The 16,931-nt window shown below is 39.3% G+C and overlaps 3 protein-coding genes across 4 annotated transcripts in view; 1 reads left to right on the top strand and 2 right to left on the bottom strand.

Moving 5' to 3' along the window:
• The window catches only part of map7d2b (MAP7 domain containing 2b), a 36,735-nt gene extending 35,617 nt beyond the window's left edge, over window positions 1-1,118 (bottom strand). Inside the window, 1 exon segment of the mRNA XM_042400225.1 lies at window positions 254-1,118. Coding sequence (XP_042256159.1) covers window positions 254-290 — 37 coding nt within the window. The 5' untranslated portion in view covers window positions 291-1,118.
• A 1,357-nt stretch (window positions 1,119-2,475) lies between these two features.
• eif1axb (eukaryotic translation initiation factor 1A X-linked b) lies at window positions 2,476-10,912 on the bottom strand. Its single transcript, XM_042400040.1, has 7 exons — window positions 10,739-10,912; window positions 9,501-9,584; window positions 7,167-7,270; window positions 6,823-6,873; window positions 5,440-5,521; window positions 5,104-5,195; window positions 2,476-3,986 (listed from the first exon to the last, which is right to left on the bottom strand). The coding sequence occupies exons 1-7, from the start codon at window positions 10,752-10,754 to the stop codon at window positions 3,981-3,983; spliced, it is 435 nt and encodes a 144-aa protein (XP_042255974.1). The 5' UTR covers window positions 10,755-10,912; the 3' UTR covers window positions 2,476-3,980.
• A 944-nt stretch (window positions 10,913-11,856) lies between these two features.
• Window positions 11,857-16,931, top strand: si:dkey-226l10.6 (telomere zinc finger-associated protein). 2 transcript variants are annotated; one of them, XM_042399921.1, is made up of 2 exons: window positions 11,857-12,341; window positions 13,917-16,931. In XM_042399921.1, the coding sequence occupies exons 1-2, from the start codon at window positions 11,967-11,969 to the stop codon at window positions 15,069-15,071; spliced, it is 1,530 nt and encodes a 509-aa protein (XP_042255855.1). In that variant the 5' UTR covers window positions 11,857-11,966; the 3' UTR covers window positions 15,072-16,931. The 2 variants fall into 2 exon arrangements, with proteins under 2 accessions (XP_042255855.1, XP_042255857.1); XM_042399923.1 differs by lacking the exon at window positions 11,857-12,341 and adding an exon at window positions 12,385-12,907.

Below are 16,931 nucleotides of genomic sequence, written 5' to 3'. Positions count from 1 at the left end.
TCAAGTACAAAGCATAGCCTGACACAAAGAAGTCTTAAACAGAAGATTGCAACCTAAACAGGATTTTTTAAAGGGAAATTCATGCTTTTTAATCAATAAGTCATTGATAAACTAGGGCTTGTCCATGTTCTGGGCTATAAATCATGTGTCTGAATCAGTGAGCAAGTACATGAACTGTTAAACGCCCTTTTCTATTCCTATACATGTATTGGGAATAACATAAATTTATACGTGAAAGCATATTTTCCCTCACCTGTCATGTCAGGAAAGCTCGGAGCCACTTCAGTCATCTCAACGGTCGTCGAGTTTTTTTTTTTTTTTTTTCCACCGGTAGGGACCTGACAGGATCCCGCAGAGGCTGAAAACCGCCGAAACCGACTGAAAATCCCGAGAGACCGCAATGACTCAGGGAAAGACGGAGGAAAACATGATGCTAGGAGCGGTGAGCTATGCTGAGACAGAGAGGGGAGGGGAGCGCATCCATATGACAAGTTGTGCTTTTCTGTGACATTAACTGCCAATATTGCAGCTATATTTGAAGGTTCAGTTAGTGACGAAACACAATCAACGGTTGGATCTATTTTCCCCACAACCGAGAAACATAAAAGCACTATGTCATAAAAAATTAAATACTATTAATTGTTCTAACGTGGCTGTAAGTGTATTTCATCTCTTTCAGAACCAGTGATTTACTAATGGAGAATAAATTAATATTAATGATTCAGCTTCATCGTTAGTGTGACCGCATCACAGTTGGCTAATTTACATATTAATACGCCTGAAACGCCACTCACGCTGATGCGTCGCCTAGCAACCAGGTAGAAGCCCGGCGGAGGAATATTAATAACGCGTTGACTTGAAATTTGCGGTTAAAAATATCTTAACTGATGTTTGTATCGCTTCTATTTTTAATACCAAGGTGTGTTAGCGCCACTTTGCTTTTTTTTAGCCGTTGTGACCGCCCCTCTCCCCCCCTCACGTGGCTGCATTTGGCGCGGCCCCTGGGCTCGTGTTGCAGCGCACGTGCCAGGCACAAGCCAGCCCCAGCGGCGGCCTTACGTCACAGCTGGAGCGATGACGTGATGTTAACGTGATATGGGTCAGTGCCGTTTGCAGTCATATATGTTGAGTTATGTCAGATGGCAGCGCTATAAATAAAACAAATAAATATTTTTTTACTGAAATAAATGAAATTAAACAAAATAAACACAAGCGTGATGATTTACTGAATTCTGACTTTTTCTATTGTTCTATACTTAGTGACACACACTAAAGGTTTTCTCCTTATCAAAAGACTCCACATAATTTAATTAATCGCAAATTTGTTTGAAATTTGAGCCACTGAAGTTCACTCTGAGCTCTGACAGGTCCTTCTGGGACTCTGTAAAATCTAGTTTGGCGACTTTAATATTTTTAGTTTACATAATAATAATTATCGTAATTATACTAATGATAATGTTTATTTATATAGAACTTATCAAAACCAGAGATTACAAAGTGCTTTACAAGGACAAAATGAAAATGCAAAAAACAACATGCAGACACATTTTCCAAAACTGAGGGAACAAGGTTAAATATGTTTTCAGAGGCAAAATACTAATAGCTAATAGTAAAAACAGAATTTAAATAAAATATTTCAAAGAGATTATTCAAAATCCTTTTGAAAGAAATGTGTTATCAGAGGCGATTTAAAAGGACATGCTGACTGTTCCTGTCTGAGGAGCTCAGTCTACATGCAGGTTGAGCTTATTTGTCATAAAGTTGTTTTATCAAACTTCACAAAGAAAACTGACAGCAGAGTAGTGTTATTCCATTGTAGGCTGCAAACATCTATTATTTTCATTATTAATAGGTCTGACAGTTATTTTCTTTAATAATCGATTGATTGTTCAGTGTATAAAATGTCAGAAAATATTGAAAAATGCAGAAAATGACTCCCTGAAGTCTAAATTAACATATTCAGATGACTTGTTTTGTCTGACCGACAGTCAAAAACACAAAGATGTTGAGTTTTGCTGGAAAACAATCACATATTCACATTTGAGAAGCTGCTACCAGACACATTTTTGCTTCAAAAAAATGACAAAAGGGCATCTCGGAGAAGTTGCCACAGTTGCTTCTGTCTCTTCATGTAATGTCAGACTTTAGTTTTTATTGTCTTGTACACATACACACTATACATACATTATATATCATACAGTGTTTGTATATGTACAATGTTAATGGGACTAGTTACATACAGACAACAAGGGTTGGTTGTTGTTGTGTACTGTTCTGTATACTGAATGTGTAATAAGTGATGTCAGGCTGCTGCAGCACATAAGAATCTGCCAGACTCTGGATGTTCTGAGCCTGGAGGTCTTGAAGACCAGTTGACCTCAGAGCTTCTTCTAGTCCAGCTCCATCTCGCCACCCTCCGCACAGCACAGGAAGTGCACGTATCGCCCCCGCCCAAAAATCACTATCCCAGGTCAGTAGAGTTAAGATCTTTATTGGAAACCCAGCCTTCAAGCATCATAGTACATTTTTATTAATTCAGAGTTACAACAACAGGGCCCCATGAAGTCTAGAGCAGTGGTTCCCAAACTGAGGTGCTGGCCCCCCCTCAGGGAACATGGGGAAGTTCCCAGAGGGGGGGGGGGGGGGGGGGGGGGGGGGGAAGGAAAATAGATATAATGTGTTGTATGTGACTGTTCTTTAATTTCTTTTTTAGAGGTTGAGAGAATGTGTAAGACAGACGGCTCTGATCTGAGGTTTTACTGGTGCACGTTTGGGAACCGCTGGTCCGGCGTGAGACAGAGCGGCCGACCGGCCCGAGCTTCACTGCGTTGTGTCGAAGCCACAGAGCGAGCGAGCAGCGACGGAGAGTTCAAAAACAGAACATGGAGAACAAAAAAAACAAGACAGAAACACAAATAAGGGAAACAATAGAAAAATACATTTCGATTCTTCTTCTTCTTTTGATTTCAAGGGGAGAGAGAGTTCGCCTTCATTCGTGGCCGCGGTTTCAATCCAAAAAAAAAAAAAAAAAAAAAAAAATGAGCACAGCACAGGAAGTGCGTCCATAGTTGTCAGTGGAATATGACGTTAACAAAATGACAAAGATACAGACTCAGTGTTATTTTCTTTCTTCTGTCATCGATAAACAGCTTTCAAACTGTCTAAAACTTTATTAACTGTCTTACATGCTACAACTACAATGATACAGACTGCCAGAGGGGGAAAAAAAAACAAAAACAAAAAAAACACGAAATGGTTTATCTTTTTATTGGCGAATCCAGAGATTCTGTACTTCTTGCTAAATTCCACATAATGTGAAATCAATATAAATACATTTTTAAAAAGATGACGCATTAGGTGTGAGATATTTTGCAGTCATGGTATCGGCGCGAGTGTTTCTTGGACATTACATAAGGAAAAAAAAAAAGGAAGAAAAACTCAGTGAATGAGATGTTGATTTTTTTGATTTTTTGTTGACGTTCAGAGCAGAAAAAAAAAAAAAAAAAAAACAGATAAAAACTCTAGCGATGCTCCTGATATTCACCTCCAATATGATGCTGGTGATCAGCCTACTCTGATTCTCCAATCCAGCCGCGTGAAGGCAGAGAAAGCAAACTGTCCTGCGTCTCCGTCCGTCGACCAGGCAGCCTGCAGCTTCACCCTCCAGCTGCTACGAGCCATAACTGACACAGTCCTACTTAAAGCAGCATCTCATTCATTCAACGATAAACTCAAAAAGTACTGATGTACTGATTTTCCTCCTTATGTGAAATGCACTTAAAAGTTTTCTACAAAGACATCTTATTGATGGTAAACAAACTGGAATAAATGGAAACATACTGTATATTAATAAACTGTATTGGATTGGCATAGGCTGATCTTAATAAAAATAATTATTATCGGTGCGCTGTATCGGCTCAAAATATCCCAATCGGAGCATCTCTAGCAAAATCCCTCCTTCCCCGTCTCGTAGTAGGTCTTTAGATCTGGAAGAAAAGGAGAGAAAACAGAATGGTTTAGCCTCACATGACATTGGTTTCATGCACGTTGTCCTTAAAGAGAAACTGCATCATCGTTAGTTCTGCTCAAACATCACTGACGATGTTTCTCCAGCTTTCATCATGTCAGGAATGAGGCTGCAGCTAATAATTAGTTTCATTAGCAAATACTTTATTTATCATCAATCAAAACTAATTCCTAAAGCCTGAGATGACTTCATGTCTTCAAACAGCTGATTATGTCCTGACTAAGCCCCAAAGATATTCAATTTATTGTCACATGTTTGAGAAGCTGTGAACAGGGGAAAGTTATCAATAGTCCATTGATAGAAAGTTAATCAGCAACTATTCTGATAACTGAATAATTGTTTTAGTCATTTTTTAAGCAACAATGCCAAATATTCTCTTCTTCCAACTAACACGTGAGGATTTGCTGTTTTTCCTCTGACATATAACAGTAATTTGAACATTTTGCAGTTTAGGACTGTTTGTGAGAAGACGTCACAGAGCTCTGAAGCTAAAGATTCATGACAAGACGAGTAGAAAACTGCAACTACCTGCAACATGCCGCTCTGCAAAAACCTGCCAGTTTACAGCAATGTGACTAGACGAGACGGTGTATCGTCTCCATGACAACCATTTTCTGTACGTCTGTCCTAACTGACGGCTTTTTTTGCAGCTGGATATAATCTGTAACGTCTTAAAATATGAACGACGCCATCAGTCGGCTTCAGTCCAGCTGACAGTTTACACCACTGCAACTTTCCCCTGTGACGGTTTCATCTTGACGTAAATCTTTGGTCTGAACTGGACTTCTGAAATTATGAACAGCATTTATGAACAATTCTATAACATTTAATTGACCAAGTGATCAATCAATAATGAAAATAATTGTCGGCTGCATCTCTTTACTGACTGAAACTGTCAAATATCGACTGCTGGTTCAGATTCATAATCCTGTTTATTTATATTTTGATCAGATAATTCCTGCATTAAATGAGAAAATGTTGTATATTTTAACTGCATATTATCAGTTCCTGTGCAGTTGCAGTCTTACTCTCATTAACTAAACTCATGAATTAAAAGACGTCATCAAGGATCTTACATCATCAATGTCCTCATCATCATCGCCAATGTCATCAAACTGGATCTCGTCGTCGTCTCCAGGTCCGAAGGTGTCTGTCTCGTTGATTTTGGCTGCATGAAGGAAAACAGGAAATGATTATTGTGACAATATGGAACTGAAACAGACACAAACACACAACATTCTGCACTGAAGTTGTGATTATTTGTCAGGGAAACGAGGACCTCTGCTGTTTAAACTCAACAACTGCGTGTAAATAAAACCCAGCAGGTCGGAGCGGCTACGTGAGGTTTATGGATGCAGTTACACTCTAAATAAAGCAGCTGTGGTGTCGACGTGACGCCGGCTGTAACTCACCGTGCTCGGGAAGCTCTCCGTAGGCTTTCAAACTGCGAGCCTCGTCTGCGTTGTACTTGAGGATGACATCAGCTTTGTTATCCTGAAACAGAGGTTGCAGAGTTCATGTCAACATGTTTACAGATATCAGAAAGGCTCTGAGGAAGATGCAGACACCAGACAGTTTGACTGATATGAAGAAAACCGAACCAAAATCTTTATCATATACTCTATTGTACATATCCTTCCTAACATATTTATGCATTATGTTTGTAATTTGGCACTTTTTTTGTTCTGTTTTGCACGTCTGGTTAGATGCTTCGTCGTCTCAGTACTTGACAATAAAGTTGAATCCAATTTTTTTTTTTTAAATCCAATTTGAACCACATTTTACCGAAAACGAAACTGAGACAGTCAAATAGAGAACGTGTGAAAGGCTGCATCTGTGAATCTATAACACAACACTTTATCTTAAAAAAGATATAAGTCTCTGAAGTGTTACATGGCTGAATATTTGGGCCAACATCCTGTTCCACACATGATTATCACCCGCAAATGAAGATAAATATGTTGGCTGATCGTTTCTATTTTCATATCGTCGAGATCACTGATAGACGATCTGATCGCTGGGGGGGGGGGGGGGGGGGGGGGGGCGGTGGCAGTAGGAGGAAGGGGGGGAGTTACGTAACAGGATCATATTCTGTTTAACATTATTATATTTTATATCACAATCCAAATCATATCTGTAACATTAACTACTCTTATGGAGCACAGACGGATGGAGGACGCAGATGTGAGGCGTCACATCCATGAAGGTTTGTGATGAAAGATTTAAAGTCTCTAAATCCACAGCAGGACACAGATTCTACAGATTATTTATATTATATTATTATTACATTTCAGCTCTGATAGTAAATTAGTTTCTTTTTATGGTGCAACTGAGGATTATTTTCATTATTGATTGATCTGTTGAGCGTTTTCTCATTAATTGGTCAGTTGTTTGGTCCATTAAAATGTCAGAAAATGGTGAAAAATGGCCGTTATAATTCCCCAAAGTCATTCAATCCTCACGTTTAAGAAGCTGAAAACAGCACATTTAACATTTTCACTTTGAATAAAAGAGATCAATTATCTAAATAGTTGCTGATTAATTTCCTTTCCATTAATCAGCTAATCGTTGCAGCTATAAATCTTTCTATTTCAAAAGCTCAAATTGTTTCTCCACTTCAGAAACAAACAGATTGTACGTCTCTAACTGCTCCTGTTTTCCATTTCAGAGCACAAAAACCTTTAAAAGTTGGATGAGATGCTGCTTTATGAACTGAGGACAGTAAGGAGATGTGAGATGAGGGTCAGTACGGCGTTAACGGTCTGATCCGTGTCGAGTGTGAGCGACCAACACACCTGGTAATCTCTCAGTCCCACCAGGATGATGTCTGACGTGTTGATCCAAACCTGGAGGAAAACAAAGAGGAGCAGAGCAAAGATTACCTCGTGTTACACACACACACACACACACACACACACACATCACAACAAACTGCACTTTATGACCCTCACACACACACACACACACACACACACACACACACACACACACACACACACGGTCAACTGAGTCCATAGTGCCACATTAACTGTGGCTGACTGACCACTGAGAGAAAGCTGACTCAGCATTACGTCAGGGGGTTTCCTCTATGTGTGCCGGGGGGGGGAAAGGTGCGAGAGGAGCGTCGGGACATTCCTACCTTTTTCCGGAGTTTTCCTCTGATGTGGCAAAGCCGTTTGGTTCCATCAAAGCACATGGCCTCCAGACGTCCGTTCCCCAACATTTTAATCACCTGAGCATATTCTGGAAGACACAGGAGAGCAGAGGATGCTCAGTTCACAGTAAAAAATAAATAAAAATGACACATTAATACTTATATAGACAGTTAACACATTAAAAGTCAGTTAACAGGTGAATATCTGGATGGAAAACTGCACAAACACAAGATTAGACACAAAAACTGTTATATGACAATGAGATGGTAAGTAGATGAAATATTTATGATAAACATACAGTTTATGAGAATAAAATGAAATTAAACACTACTACTACTATCCTACTACGGATATCAAACTCTGCAGTGACTGTGGACATTTAATTTGATAGAAAAGTGCAGGATGAAAGCATGAAGAGCTGAAGAGGGAAAATAGAAAAAGGCCTCGACATCAGTGGTGTTGAACAGGAAGCTTCTACTGTTTGACAATAGAAGAGGATGATTGTTTGGGGTTAAAACAGGTGGAAACAGCAGAATCATCCCAGTGTTGGAATATATATATATATTTAGTCACATGACGTCCGTGCTGCTCACTGAAAAAGCTCAAGAATGAGGAAGTACATCATATTTTTATATTCATTGTCTGTTGTTGTAATCGTATTGAGGGATTTTTAATGTTGTGAAATGTAAAGAATGATTTTGTTGTTCCTCTGAAATAATTGTGAATATGACAGAAAAATCCTTCCGGTTAAACTGTCATTATTATGTAACATAATGCAGCATCAGGACAGATTCTTTCCAAATATTAACAGATAATAATAATAATTATATTTATATAAGAAAATGATATCAATATTTTGAGATGATCCTGTAGTTATAATATTTTTAAGGCTGAAGTTTCCATCTCATGAAGCTCTCAGGACAGATTCAGATATATTTCAGCCTGTAGCTTGATGAGACAACTCTCCAAAACATCACTTCTGAAGAGATATTTCTCCAAATTGGTATTTTTCACAGTTTCAGAATGTTTTCATCTTTCTTTGTAGGTAACTGGATGTGTCGACCGTCTTTCATTTATCAGGACTTTTAGAACATCATATTAGTGCTGAAATTACATTTGACAGAAATCTGAATCAATAACTATTTTGATCAATTTTTTTAGTTCTGCAACTAACAATTATTTACATTATCGATTCATCTGTCGATTATTTCCTTGATTAATTGATTAGTCATTTGGTCTATAAAGTGTCAGAAAATTGTTGATCCCTGTTTCCCAAAAACCCAACAGACAACTTAAAATGTCTTGTTTTATCCACAAACACAAAGATCTTCAGTTTACTGTCATAGACGACGAAAGAAACCAGAAAATATTCACATTTAAGAAGCTGAACGAGAGAATTTTTGTAAACAAAAATACCAAACATGATCTTCTCAGACGTAACGTTGCAGCAGAGACTGACTCCTTTAGTCTACAAAATGTCAGAAACACTAAAAACTAAAAACTGGTCTTTACAGTTTCTAAAGTTTCTGTCATTTTAAAAATTGCTTCTTCTGTTTGATCAACAGCTTAAAGCCAAAAAGTATTCAGTTTACTATCATAGAAGATGAGGAAAAATAAGCAAATAGTCCCATTTATGAAACCTGTGAATTTTGAGGATTTTTGCTTTAAAAAGAAAGTTTGTCAATTAATTTTATTTATTAATTGTTTAATAGTTACAGCTGTAGTCAGATCTTTTCTCAGGTTTCTACCACTGTTAGTTACAGAGCTGTTAACTCTTATTTATATCTACTATTATGATACGGGCAACTGTCCCACGCTGACCTATTCAGACCATATTCTTCTTGTATATTTGATTGACTTTAGAGCTGCAACAATTAATTGATTAGATGCCAACTATTAAATTAATTGCCAATTATTTTAATAATGGATTAATTGATTGAGCTTCTTAAATGTGATTATTTGCTGGTTTCTATGACAGTAAACTAAATATCTTTGTGTTGTGGACAAAACAAGACGTTTGAAGCCATCACCTTGAGATTTGGGAAACAATGATCGACATATTTCACCATTTTATGGACCAAAAAACGAATTGATTAATTGAGGAAATAATCAACAGATTAATTGATAAATGATAATGATCGTTAGCTGCAGTTAATGGTAAAACCAATGTCTTATCTAACCATTCTCTATCTTTTTGAGTAGCACAGAATCAGAGAGAGGTGGATGTATAGTTGACAGTCTTTGGTGTAACTTTGCAGTCAGCAGATGGCTCCTCCAACCCAAAACCAACTGGAAACCGCACCAGAACCAGAACTCACCCTGTCCGTCCTCTTTGAACACCAGCTCTCTCTTCTCAGACTCATTTTCGTTCTTTCCACGTCGCCGATTCTTTCCTCCCTTACCTGTAAACACAAGCAGAGATCAGTTAGATTTAATACATTTAAAAGTTGATATGAAGCTTATATGAGGCTTCAGTCATATCAATCATATCTGACACATTTACAGTTATCACATTCCCTCTTTGTGTCTCCAGAGAGAGATGCATCGATAGTTATGTTATTAATCCCAAAAGGTAAATTAAAATGTTACAACAGCCAAAATAAGAAGAAACAAGTGCAATTAAAGGCTAAATTATATACAATAACTAACTAGACAAACTCAAATAAATAAATAAATAAATAGAGCAGAAAGAACAGGATATTGCTACAGTAGTCAGATGCATGGTTGTCCATGGATGTTAGATTTGAGTTTACTAAATATTGATACCTGAATAATTTACATATACAGACAACTTAAATATGATCAAAATATGAATCTAAAATACAACAGTTCAGTTGTTGTTCAGCTCTTTGTGCTTCACTGTGTGAAACTTCTAGTTGACGCCACTTCCTCTGAGGGTTTATCCTTCTGTGCCTGACAGAAGTAGAGAAAGTGACATTTAAGAATTCTTATCTTATTAGGAGGCTAAAATACGATTTTCAAATGAGTTAATTAACCTACTATAGCTGTAACGTTGGCATTATATTAATTTAAATGCGTGTTTAGCCTCTCTGTGCCTGACAGAAGTAGATAACTTTCAGAATGACGAGCAGCGTTTATTCCAACTTACCTCGCTAATCGGCTAATTTAAGTATAATTTACGAGGCCTTATCTGATTAGGAGGTTCAAATTACATTTTCAGAATACTTTAATAACCTACTATATGGTTACCTGTTAAATAAAGTCACAGATGTCACGGGCCACACGGGTGGGGTTTAACTAGCATGGAGCTAGTTAGCTGTGGCAGCTAGAGACGGATTTACAAACCCCGAACAAGTGTTAGAAAACTTTCACTGATCCAAGATAACTTAATCATGATCATTATCTCAGATTAATTAACCCCGGTGACAGAGACACACGGCTTCACAGATGGCGACTGTGTAAATGAGTGTAGTCCGTGTTGCTAACGAGCATTAGCTGCTCGGTGTCACGTTTTCGCTGCGTGTGTCCACGGCGGGCTCGACAAACACTATCAACTTTAAAAACACACAGACGTTCACATCCCTCCGTCTCTTACCTTTATTTTTGGGCATATTCTTTCACGCCTCGGTCACGTTAATCCCGCTGGGTAGATACGACTTACTGTTGAACAATAAGTTAACTGTTTACAGATCAGATCTCAACTGAGTGAACGCTACGAGAAGCTAGCTAGTCACCGCTGATACTCGCCGATATGCCGGTGTGCGCATGCGTCTGCTAACATATTCAAAACCGCGTTGCTTTATTGTAACAGGTGATTGTTACAGAGACAATTATATGGGTCGAATTTCAAAAAGGGACCCAGCTACATAAAGAGAGATATAATTTTTAAAAATCAGAAAAGATTTAAATATCAGTTATACATTTTGTTGTAAGTCCCCTAAGACTGCTGTTCACTTACTTTTTCCCTTTTGTGAGACTCTTTGGAATAACTTCTTAAATGTGAATATTTTCTGGTTTCTTTAGTCCTCTTTGACAGTAAACTGAATATTTTGGGGTTTTGAACTGTTGGCTGGGACAAAACAAGACATTTTAGGACGTCACCTTGAGGTTTGGGAAACAATGATTTTCATTTTTTTACTATTTCTGACATTTTATAGACCAAACAACTGGTCGAGAAAATAATCAACAGATTAATAAATAAAGAAAATAATCATTAGTCTCAGCCCTAATTAAGTTATGTGTGTTTTATATTTGTATTGTATTATTTTTATTCCATTATTTCAGTGATATGTGTTGAACTTCCTGTTTATGAATGTTTACTGTCCATTGAAACTTAAAAAAAAGTTAAAGAGCAACTTTCAGGTTGATTTTTTTACTAAATTATTTAATTTTGAAAAGTCAATTTATGATTTTATTAATTTTACAAAGAATTAAGGCAAAAATTCAGAAGGAAAAATAGCAGTTTTGAGCAGCAGCCTTAAAAACAGTAAAAGGACATGGTTACCCTGGATTTGTGGAACTCTCGCGAGATTTGTATACCTTGTTTCTTCATTATGCGTGTTGTAAAAAACAATTATGTTTTATGACATGACAATACATGACAATAGGTTTAGGCACAAAAGCATTTGGTTAGGATTAAGGAAATATGGTTATGGTTAAAAATGTCACTCGCGAGATTTTTCGCAAATCTGGGGTTACCGCACGACCATAACGCGTCATATTACGTCACATAAGGGAGCCAAACTCTACCGGTGTAGATGAGTTTGAGCGGTTTGTGTATCGGCATATTTCTCTAGCTTATCTTCGCAATTTGCCATTTTTTCATGATGGTGAATTATTGTGTTTGTGCAGGTTGCACAAATTCCAACCTGTCAGGACATCGAGTGCACAGTTTTCCTGACAACAAGAAGAACGAAGCTAGTTTTCGTGCCTGGGTGCATTTTGTGCAGGTTAAGAGACCGGACTTCACCACTGCATGCGTAACGCAAAACGCAGTCGTTTGTGGCGCTCATTTTAGACAGGAGGACTACGCTCCCGGTGATATGATGGCGTTCAGGATGGGATTTCGGAGCCAGGACCGGGTGAGGCTGATAACTGGTGCGGTTCCTTCGGTACACGCAGCTGCAGCTTCTGGTACTGCTGCCAGCGGCGGAGGACTCATCAGAGACTCAGCTCGACGGAAATGTAAATCGCGTCCGGTAAGTAATTGTTTCTATAAAAATATAATCGGCAGATTATCATAATAAAAATGATCTTTAGTTGCAGCCATAGTTAAGTTATTGTGTTTTATATATATATTGTATTATTTGTATTATTTTAGTGATGTGTGTTGAACTTTCTGTCAATGAATGTTTACTGTAAACTTAAAAAAGCCGCCAAACTGTTTGTAGAGGCTGCGTCTCCGTTTCAGTTTATATTCATCCGCGCCGCCAGGGGGCGACGTGTCCCTCCGCCGTGCTGTTGTGGTTTTTTTATTTTCCCAGAAAGAAATAGACATTTTAGGGGAGCTCTGCTTTGCTTTGCCTGTAAACGAAAGCTGCCCTCCTCCTGCACCGAGTAAAGCTTGAGTATCTTCTTTTTCTGGACATTCAGACGTGTATTTTAACTCTACGCTTTAACCGTTAAATAGCCAACTGGCGCAAAGTGGAAAAAATAGTCCTGGTTTCAACATATATCTACTTCACTTTGCACGTTAGCTACCTGGTTGCTAAGCTAGCTGCAGTTTTGTTTGGCTGTGATGGCTGACTTCAGCAGCAGGATCATGGTGAGTATTTGTCCAAGAGGATACGGGATAAGAAAAGTTTTTATACACAATGTTCAGTTGTGGAAGAAGTACTCAGATCCTCTACTTAAGTAAAAGTACCAGTACAGCAATGTACAAACACTCCAGTACAAGTAAAAGTCCTGCATGCAGTTGTTTAGTTAAAAGTACATAAGTATTATGAGCTTGATGTAGTTAAAGTATTTCAATAAAAGTACATAAGTATTATGAGCTTGATGTAGTTAAAGTGTTGCAGTAAAAGTACATAAGTATTATGAGCTTGATGTAGTTAAAGTATTGCAGTAAAAGTAGTGGTTTGGTCCCTCTGACTGATATATTATTATATATGACATCATTAGATTATTAATAGTGAAGCATCAGTGTTAGAGCAGCATGTTACTGTTGTAGCTGCTGGAGGTGGAGCTAGTTTACACTACTTTATATACAGTTAGCTAGTTTAGTCCAGTGGTTCCCAACCTAGGGGTCGGGCCCCTCCAAAGGGTCAGCAGATAAATCTGAGGGGTGGTGAGATGATTAATGGGAGAGGAAAGAAGAAAAAACAAAGTTCTGATACACAAATCTGTTTTCAGTTTTTGGAATTTTCTCAAATCTTTGATTTTTGCTGAAATATTGGATCATTTGAACATTTATTGAAATGAAAGCATGTGAGAAGTTTAGAGGGAAAAATCACTATTTGGTGGAGCTGTTAACAACTCATATGTAGATATTCAGTTTACTGTCATGTATGACGCATATGAGCTTCAAATCATCACATTTTTCCTTTTAAAAAATGACTGAAACTTTAATTTGATTATCAATGATAGTTGCCAATTAATCTTCTGTCAATGGCTTAATTGAGTAATCGTTGCAGCTCTACTAACATACATACAACATAAGTTATGTCAACATTGTGTTCACATCAAGTGGACAAAAATCAGCTCCTGCAGGTTTAATCTATTTACAACGTAAGAACAACATAAAGCAATCTGTTTTCTTTCCATCTTGTTTCAAGTCTTCTGAACACCTGGCGGTCCGAGGTGGGACTGCAGGAAAAGGGACGTCATCCTCGGTCATGACAGGAAACGGACACTGGGACAGTGCAGGTGCGATGGACCAGATAACAGTGGTGAGAATAGATGACACCCACATCGCAGAGGAGCAGTCTCAGGCGGGGGGGAAGCTGAAGGATGAGGGGTCAGGGTATTACGAGGTGGAGTACTCGCTGCCCGCGGCGGAGGAGGTTGTCGGGGAGGAGGAAGAGGAAGACGGCGTCTACGTCATCGAGTATTCAAATCCTGAAGAGGAGGGAGAGAGTTACCAGTTTACCATGTCTGTGGACCGATCACTACCGGCCAAAAAGCCAATTATTAGACATCCTGCAGCAAGCGAGCCCGCCAGAGCTGCTTCACCTGTGACGCCGAAGCCGTCCAGACCGACCAGGCAGAGACCTGAGGTGAGGCAGAAGAGGAAGATGATCACAGAGGAAGAAGAGGTGAAAAAGGAGGAGGGGGCGAGCTTTAATAGCAACAAGAGTGTGTTGGAGCTGGGCGAGGACTACAGCGAGGTCATGGGGATGAACACGGGCTCAGATAAAAGACAGCTGAAGTGCTCGCTGTGCCCGCCGCCCGGCAGGTGCTTCAAGCGAGCGTCGGGCCTCGCCGTGCATCTAAAACTGATGCACAACATGGAGGGGAAGAAAACCTTCTTCTGCTCATCGTGCAAGCAGACGGTCCGCACGCAGCTGGAACTGGACGTCCACACGCGTCGCCACGCCAACCATGACGCGGTGTTCACCTGTTTCCTCTGCTCCGACAGCAAGGAGGAGGAGGAGGAGGGCGGGGAGAAGGCGGGCTTCAAAGGGTCGAGGTGGGGGCTGAGGAGACACCTGGAGGCGCAGCATCCGGGCATCATCCCCCGCTGTGACATCTGCAACAAAGGCTTCAAGTCGCTGGTGTCGTACCTGTCGGATCAGTTCAGGCACGTCGGCGTGTCGCCGTACTACTGCGCCAAGTGCAAGATCTACGAAATGACAGAGCGGGGTCTGAGCGTCCACTTGAAAAACCACGACAAGAAGCAGAAGATGCTGGAAGCTGCAGAAAACCACCTGCTGACACACGGAGTCTCCACCAGCGCAGACAACTCCGCTACAGACGACTCTGACTTCTGACTCCACATCAGTTTCCGTCAGTGTTTGAGACTAAAGTAGCACCAGCTCAGCGACCTCCTCTGTGTCAGACCCACGTCTGTCATTTATGCATCTTTGACTGGTCTGAACTGGTCTTAGGACAAGAACTCAGCTGTTTGTGTTTCACATTTATCCAGCATCAAATCCTCCCTGTTACTTTGACATTTGCATCAAGTTGTTTGTACTTTGTGCCATCCGGTGGAGGCGCCGTCAGTGTTGAGTAGAATAACACAGTTTGGTATCAGTGGGAATCGAAGGAGATTTAGATTTTTTTGTCACAACCTGGGTCTTGTTTTTGTCATTTTTACCATCATGTTGATGTGTTAGCTTTTTCTAAACCAGCTTCATCTGTACAGTAAATATGAAGCTGGAGCCAGCAGCCTGTTAGCTTAGCTTAGCATAAAGACTGGAAACAGGAGGAAACAGCTTGCCTGGCTCTGAACAAAGGCTTGTCTGAGTTATTTGTAAAACTGTTTCTCTTCCAGGAATCTCAGTGAGTCACTGTGACTGAAAAATGTTTGACATATAACGCCTCTGAAGAACAGCTAATTTGTATTTTTTACAGATTAAATAAATAAGATATTGTATGTTAATCTGTTAGCTTTAGGTGCTGGTAGTCAGATTTTGTTACCTTTATGCCGTGTTTCCAGAACATGGCATCGGCTCGACTCAACTTAACTCTACTTAACTCTGTGGCAGCTTCAACATGTGTGCCGCGTCAGTCATAAAACAAGGAAGTGCTCTGTTATGGATTTAGGACAAGAGGAGGAAAACCAAGAGTGGAGCAGGTATCATGTGGTGGAAAAGGGGCTTCAGACAGGCTCCGGCTAGCTGTTTCTAGTCTTTATGCTAAGCTACGCTAAGCTAACCAGCTGCTCCAGCTTCATATTTACTGAGAAAAGCATCAATCTTCTTATGTAACTCTCCTCCAGAGAGTGAGTTTATTTCTCAAATGTCACCAAATCTCTCATTTTGACACATTTTACAAACAGTTCCCACTCCTGTGACTCAGCATGAGCTGTGAAAGATTCACACATTTATTCGCAATTACAAGCAACAAACAGATTTTTTTGTGTGAAAAGACGTCACAAAAACGAAAGAGAAGAGTTCAAGTGTCAATCATGTAATCATCCACTTCATCAGATTCAGTAACATATGATCATAACTGATGAGTCTTTCTGCAGTTATTATTTTAATTATCAGGTATCGTGTTGATGAAACCTTCGGCTGCAACTAAAGATTATTTTCATGATTAATATTATTATCAGGAGACGTCTTCAGATCAGCAGTTTACTATCATGTTACACAGAAAAGCCTGAAATCGTCAAGTTTGAAAAGCTGAAACCAGCAAAGTTTTTGCCATCATGTTAAAAAATCTTCTGTTGATTGACTTCTAATGTTTTGTTTTGTCCGATTAAACCCAAAGACGTTCAGTTTAAACTGATATTAAACAGAAAAGCTGTCAATTGTTGCATGGAAGGAGCTGAAAGCAGAGAATATTTGCTGTTTTTGTTTGAAAAATGACTGAAATGATTAATCAGCGAGCAGGTGAATGTAAATAAGACCCAGGTTGTAAAAGAAAAAAAGGGAAAACATGGTGAATAAGCCGTTAAACATGCAGTCCTGCCAGTGTTTGTGCTGTATTTGTGTTATGAGTCAGTGCATGTGTGTGTAAATACTGTATATTCTGTATCACTCGTGACTTGTTTCCAGTTTCATCTCAGTCCCAGTAGACGGTTTATTAAAGCGCTGACGTTTACATGCAGGAAGTAACTTAACCGACTGATTTCAGGTTAAACTGTAAAAACAAGTTAAACGCTGAATAAATGCAGCTGCCTCTGA

Source organism: Thunnus maccoyii, chromosome 21 (assembly GCF_910596095.1).
Source record: "Thunnus maccoyii chromosome 21, fThuMac1.1, whole genome shotgun sequence".
NCBI lineage: Eukaryota > Metazoa > Chordata > Actinopteri > Scombriformes > Scombridae > Thunnus > Thunnus maccoyii.
This window is presented reverse-complemented; position numbering and strand designations above follow the sequence as displayed.

What these genes read in the sequence shown, in the direction of transcription:
- eif1axb (XM_042400040.1), bottom strand. An exon ending in GTTCAAAGAGGACGGACAGG is followed by an intron (nt 7,271 to 9,500) that starts GTGAGTTCTGGT and finishes TGTGTCTTCCAG; the next exon opens with AATATGCTCAGGTGATTAAA. An exon ending in TGGGACTGAGAGATTACCAG is followed by an intron (nt 5,522 to 6,822) that starts GTGTGTTGGTCG and finishes CCTCTGTTTCAG; the next exon opens with GATAACAAAGCTGATGTCAT.
- si:dkey-226l10.6 (XM_042399921.1), top strand. Translation starts at nt 11,967, where the DNA reads ATGATGGTGAATTATTGTGTTTGTGCAGGTTGCACAAATTCCAACCTG. An exon ending in GGAAATGTAAATCGCGTCCG is followed by an intron (nt 12,342 to 13,916) that starts GTAAGTAATTGT and finishes TCTTGTTTCAAG; the next exon opens with TCTTCTGAACACCTGGCGGT.